Source organism: Seriola lalandi, unplaced genomic scaffold, assembly GCF_002814215.2.
Source record: "Seriola lalandi dorsalis isolate HSWRI2012SDOR001 ecotype SW California unplaced genomic scaffold, Sedor1 jcf7180002054975, whole genome shotgun sequence".
Classification (NCBI taxonomy): Eukaryota; Metazoa; Chordata; class Actinopteri; order Carangiformes; family Carangidae; genus Seriola; species Seriola lalandi.
In genome coordinates, this window is record NW_019525525.1 from 715,308 (window position 1) to 721,307 (window position 6,000).

Sequence of the window (6,000 nt, forward strand, 5' to 3'; positions counted from 1 at the left end):
GTATATAAGCCATGTATACCACTCTATGCCTCTGTGCATTGGCTCTGGTTGTGCTGACACAGCGTATACTAATGACAGCTCTAATAGCTAGATGTTAGGGGACACGTGTCCGCCAGCTTGCACTGTCCGGTCTGCTTTGTCCTCCCATTAAACTTGAGAAACATTTACCCTACCAACCTATACATTAATCACTTTACGAAGTTACTTTTACCAGTGTTTTCTACGTTTACTGTATCTTCACTGGCACAAAGGATGATATAGTGATTAGCAGGACAAACTCAACTTTGATTTACTGAGGTGGGCTGAAACAAAAAGATGTTTTTTTTTTTGTTTTTTTTATACAAGCAATCAGTAGACAACTACAGTGTCTTTAAAAAAAACAATTTCCCACCAGTTGCACTCTTAACTCCCACTTTTGCTGATCAGTGCAACAGCCGTTTTTAGCAGCGATTTCACATTGAATTGAGTGTTGTTTGTTATTTAAGCAAAGTATTATTTTGAAGCATTGTGCTATCATATTGTACAGGTAAGCAAAGGTACTTGAGTAGTTAATTAGAAAGGTCCTAGTGAGTTAGCGCTTGGGGACTATTATGCTAAGTAAAGGGCTAACATTAGCTCTCTGAGAGGTTACAATGGAGTGGGCTAAGTGTCGCAGTCAAGTGCAGCATTCACTTTGGCATTTCACACCCTCTCTCTTTTGATCTCTACCTTTTTCTTTCCATGCCTTAATCCACCTTATTCTTGCCTTCATGTATTATTCTTTTATTTTTAACCAAGTCTCCAATTAGCCCACCTACTGCCCCTCTCAGTATTTTAACCCCATGTGGCCCCCTTCCATTTCTTTTAATCCTTATTTATTTCTACAAGTCAAGTTGAAAATATTACATGAAGGGCTTGGGCAATTTGTTGTGGAGACACATTCACATGTTTCACCATTGTAAAACATATCCTGCACTATTGCCCCCAGAGAACAGGCCAACAGCACTTCAAAGCACACTTTTATTATAAAGGAGAATTTATCCCATGCACTTTCAAAGCAACATCATGTAGGTTGGTCTATTTTGATATGTTGTGTGTTCTCTTTTTTGCCATGCTATTTCAAACCAATCTTCCCTTCTCAACTGTCCCAGAATCTCGCTTGGTAACATTGCCGGGAACTGTCTCTTTTCTCTGCTGCTCTGTAGCCTTGATCCTTCCCTCCATCTTGCTCTCTGTTGGCAGGTGTTTTCTCAGTGTGATGCCAGGTTTTGCTGTGCCATGCTGTGCAATGCCAAGTCATCAGCAGGGGGGGCAACAGCCTTCATTCATGCTCCACTACTCTGACAGGGGCCATTTTTCTCCTCGTCTTTTACTTTCTTCTACTCTTTCTGTTTCTTAAGTTTTTATCCCTGTCCACTTTAGCGTTTTTAGTAAAGCACCAGTTTGAAAGCCACTAACAGCCTCTCTCGATAATCTTCATGTCCATCTCTATTGTCAGTCCTTTGTGTCCTCCATTGGGTTAAATAAACTCTGCTGTACTGTAAGTCAGAGTAAGTGCATACCTGCAAACTCTTAATGGAAGGTGGCATAGCCTGATATGGCCACTGTAACTATTGATCCTGGAATTAATGCGCATGTGTGTGTGTTGTGTGAGCGGTTTGTGATCGAGGTAAAAGGAGAAATTCTACTGCTATATATGTCAGAACTATCTATCCCGATATTGACTCTCACACACACACACATACACACACACACACAGATTTTCAAGACCATTCTTTTTTTTTCCAACTAAATTTTATATTTGTTTCATGGCGTTTGGAAGTGATGAGGTGCTTCAGATGGTGGCAATCAGTGAGATTCACATTTTATAGGTGTGCGTCATTAAGGTTGGCACAAATCAGTCAAAAACACTGCACACTCACTCACTCACTCACTCACTCACTCACTCACTCACTTATAGGGAGTGAATGAGTTAATTGAAGGTGTGTAGTGGGTGTACATGCATAAGAGTGTAATCTGTTTTTCTGATGATTTCACGCTAGGGCAGACACACATGCGCACAGCCTCACATACACTTTCCACATGACTTAGTTTACATGATTAAACTATTTGTTGTCTGGTGCTAAACACACTTATCTCCAATGATGTGCTTGTCAGTTGGTTAGTTATCTTAGTAAATACCATTTTCATTTTGGTTTGTCAAATTATAATTGCTGCCTCTGTATCAGGACATTTCACAAAGATCATGATGAGAGAACAGCTTGATTTTTCTCAGACTAACAACGTGCATTCAATGCACATTGTTTCCATTTGTAGATATATGGACTTGTTCATGTCAGCTTCCCTACAGTGACCTCTTGGCACTCATTAAAACCCTACACTTCTGAACATATTGCATCTCAGGAAATGATATGATATGGTATGGTATGATTAACGTCACCTATTACAGTCCCAGTCAAATTAGGTCCATTCTGTCAGCAGGGTAATCAGGGCAGCAGCGTGGAGCTGCCCCTTTTTCAAATGGCAAAAACACACCTGTTATTTCTGCTTTGTCAAGACTAGGCCAATTATTTACTTATAAAGGCCTTGTAGGAGTAAGTTTATTGCTGCCAAATAAACAAAGCTAACCCTGATTCCCTTATTGGATACCTAGATCACGGTCAGTGCTGCCAACTTGTAGTTAATTGTTGTCTTTATTTATTTTATTTTTTAGGGAAACAGTGGAGTATCGAGTAAAACATTGGTAGAATTTGCGAGAACAGCTGTAAAAGAAAGCAGTTCTCTCTGTCGTGTTTTAGTAGTTCTCAGACATTGAAAGCAAAGATAAATAGAAATGGACCAAAATAAGTCCCATAATGTACTCAGGGCTGGTTGGAACACTCTCACCAGGGCTCCTTCGGGTTTGGTTTAACCCTTCTGACCCCAAGACAGGAGCAAACAAAATGAAAACTTGAGCACTAGGTTTCAATGAGCCTCCTCTTTGGCAAAGCCAAGTGCAAATAAGCAGTACAAAATTAATTCTAATTCTCTAGTTCACTGACTATCACTAACAAAGTTTTACAGAGTAGTTAGTAAACTCACAAACAAATTTAAGAGCGTCAGTCTGACACCTGCTTTTCTTCTCCAAGCGGATAAGTACAGGACTATATGTAACAGAATGTGACGTCGTAGGTGCTGCTTGATTTCTCCTCAGGACACTTCATTTTGTCATGTCCTGTCCAACTCATGACCCCACCCCTGTTTACCACACCTGTCTGCACTAGCTGTAGGCAGTGTTCGCTAGTTCACTGCTAGGTCAGGCTTTTTTCTCATGCACACACTTATTGTACATATCACTCACAGCTCTGTACTGATTCGTAGTAAGTTCAAAAGCTTCTGGATCTCCTTTTTTCTAGTGTGTGTGTGTGTCTGTGTGTGTGTTTGTGTTTCATTTCTATTTTATTGGAAAAAAATGGTTAAAAGAGACAGGGACATGTAAAAAATTTATTAAAGAGGGTATATGTATATATGCTGTGTATTATAAGGATACACAGTACTTGGGTGTATGTGAGACTGAGAAGAGAAGAGAGTGTATATACTGCCTTTACATGCAAGATCATTTGCCTTTCCTTATGCTCTTGCATGCCTTCAATGATGCATTTATCCCGCAGGCTTGGTTGAGTACTTTCTGGGATTTACTTCAGTGCCTGCACTATATAACATCTCTCATTTCACATTCTCGTCTCTTGCTCCCTATTGACTCTCCCTCTTTCACTGAAATCCTCATGAAATTCCCCAATTGAAGTAATGAAACATGATGGAAATCTATTATGTACTACATCATGTACACGGTTTCCATTCCATAACCAATTAATTAAGTTTCTTACCATGTCCTCACTCCAAGATCTTCAGGTATGACACTGCCAGCTCCGTACTATCAGCCGGAGGAAGACGATGAGCGCCCCTTCATCTGCTCCCTGGCGTCTGATAATGGCATCATGTCATGTACTGATGTGCCGGCGAGGCGCGAAGGAGGGCGCACATGCTGCCTGGACAAGGAGGACGCGCTCCACAGACAGGCTCTGGGCCTGAGTCCGGAGCCACTGGCTAACGGGAGTGGTGCTGGTGAAGCAATGGGTCTGTGCATCAACTGGAACCAGTATTACACCCGCTGCCACACAGGGAACAGTAACCCCCACAAAGGTGCCATCAACTTTGACAACATTGTCTACGCCTGGATTGTAATTTTTCAGGTATGATCCTTTTGAGTGTAAAGGGTTTCTATTCCTTTAATATGATAAATCTAAATAACTATTTATTTCTAGGTGCATTTCAAGGTTTTTTTTATTAAAACTGCAGATATATTTGTATTTGTTAATTTGTTTTAAAGGCTGATGCTATTTTGAACTCTTCAAATCCAATCCTTATTCTTAAAGTAATTCATTTTATTTTAATAATGAACTTATCAAAATCTGTTTGTTTTTTTTACTCTTAATTTTTTGTTATTTAATTTTTAGTTGTGTTATATTTACAAGGCAGAATGAATTCAGAACAGTGCATTGGATTTAAGCATCTTATAGAAACCGTGCTGCTCTAGAGGGTAAACATTTTGTAAAGTAAAGCTGTTGTTGTTAACTTGTAAATGTTAAATCATAGTCCAATCTCTCCTCCTAGGTGATCACACTGGAAGGCTGGGTAGAGATCATGTATTATGTTATGGATGCCCATTCCTTCTACAACTTCATCTACTTCATCTTACTCATCATTGTAAGTAACATTTATGACTACATTTATTGAATTATTACTCCTCTTCATTCCTGCCAGCTGACACATCCAGTGTGCAATGTGTTTTGATGATTGAACAATGAATAACTAAAGAATGAAATGTAACTATAGTTACACACTCTGTAGATAAGATAAAAAATCCTTCATAACATTTCTAATATATGTGGACATCAGGGGTCTCCTGCTGTCAATAGATTGAATGAGGATATTTCCTGAGTGGCAAATTGAAGTGTTAATACACTTCTGAAAATCGATGGTAGCATAAAGGACTGTCCACAATCAATATCTGCAGGAGGGAGGGAAAGAGGTGGATGTTACGTAAATTTATCTTGGTGGTGAGGAAGAGAGAGGGGAGAGAAGAGGAGCAAAGACAGCTGAACAAGACCAGAAAATGTATTTTCAAAAGGAACAAGTACTGTATGCACACTGTGTGCAAGAGCTAGGTCAGCTTTTTGCATGCACTGCCAGATGGCGGCACAATGGATGTTGTTTGATTCCACATTCATGTGCCATTGACTGTCTATAAAACGGCATTCAGTCACTCTGTGTAGCAGCAGACGTGCAACAACAGCGGTCCCAGATGTTGCACTTTCCAACCGGCAGGTGAACACAATAAAATACAGACATACAGCCTTTTGTAGCTTGAAAATGAAGTCAAGAAAATAGAGGAGATGATAGGAGGTGAGAGAGGAGAACTGCAAAATTATGGTAAAGAAAAACAAGTATGAGTAAATGAATGAATTCAAGGTGAGTAAAGAAGATAAAAATGAACAAAACAAATACTAATCAGTCACAATCACACTCACTTCTGCACTTGACAATGTTCTATGCACTACACCATAATGAGAGGGGACATAACTGAGGAGTGCAAGACGTGCCTTAAAAAACATTTTTTTCTTCTACACACCTCCATACTCACAACACTGGCTGTACATTTAATCCCATTTTTGGCAGATTAGACCTGAGGTTGGCTTTGTGTAGTGTTAGCACCTTTTGGAAGATAGTTGACATTGTGTCACATTACTGTGTAATCACTATTTCCCTGGTTTATGCTGCTCCACTGATTACAGTCTCATGCCATATATATTGTATTATTCTACTTCCAATACAACTCAACAAGGTGGTTCTAAGGACTGACCGAACAAAACAAGCTAATTTGCTTTCAAGTTCAATACACAGAGCTCAGTGGCTTGCACAACACCTAACAACTAGACAAACACATTGCTCCCTTCGTGGTACATGATTGATTGGCAACTT

At 39.7% G+C, this 6,000-nt stretch overlaps 1 protein-coding gene across 1 annotated transcript in view; it reads left to right on the forward strand.

The window, feature by feature from the left end:
- Nucleotides 1-6,000, forward strand: part of LOC111646743 (voltage-dependent T-type calcium channel subunit alpha-1I-like) — a 71,584-nt gene that overhangs the window by 15,193 nt on the left and 50,391 nt on the right. The window contains exons 5-6 of the mRNA XM_087171088.1: nt 3,863-4,211; nt 4,633-4,725. Coding sequence (XP_087027214.1) covers nt 3,863-4,211; nt 4,633-4,725 — 442 coding nt within the window. The remainder of the gene's footprint in view (nt 1-3,862; nt 4,212-4,632; nt 4,726-6,000) is intronic.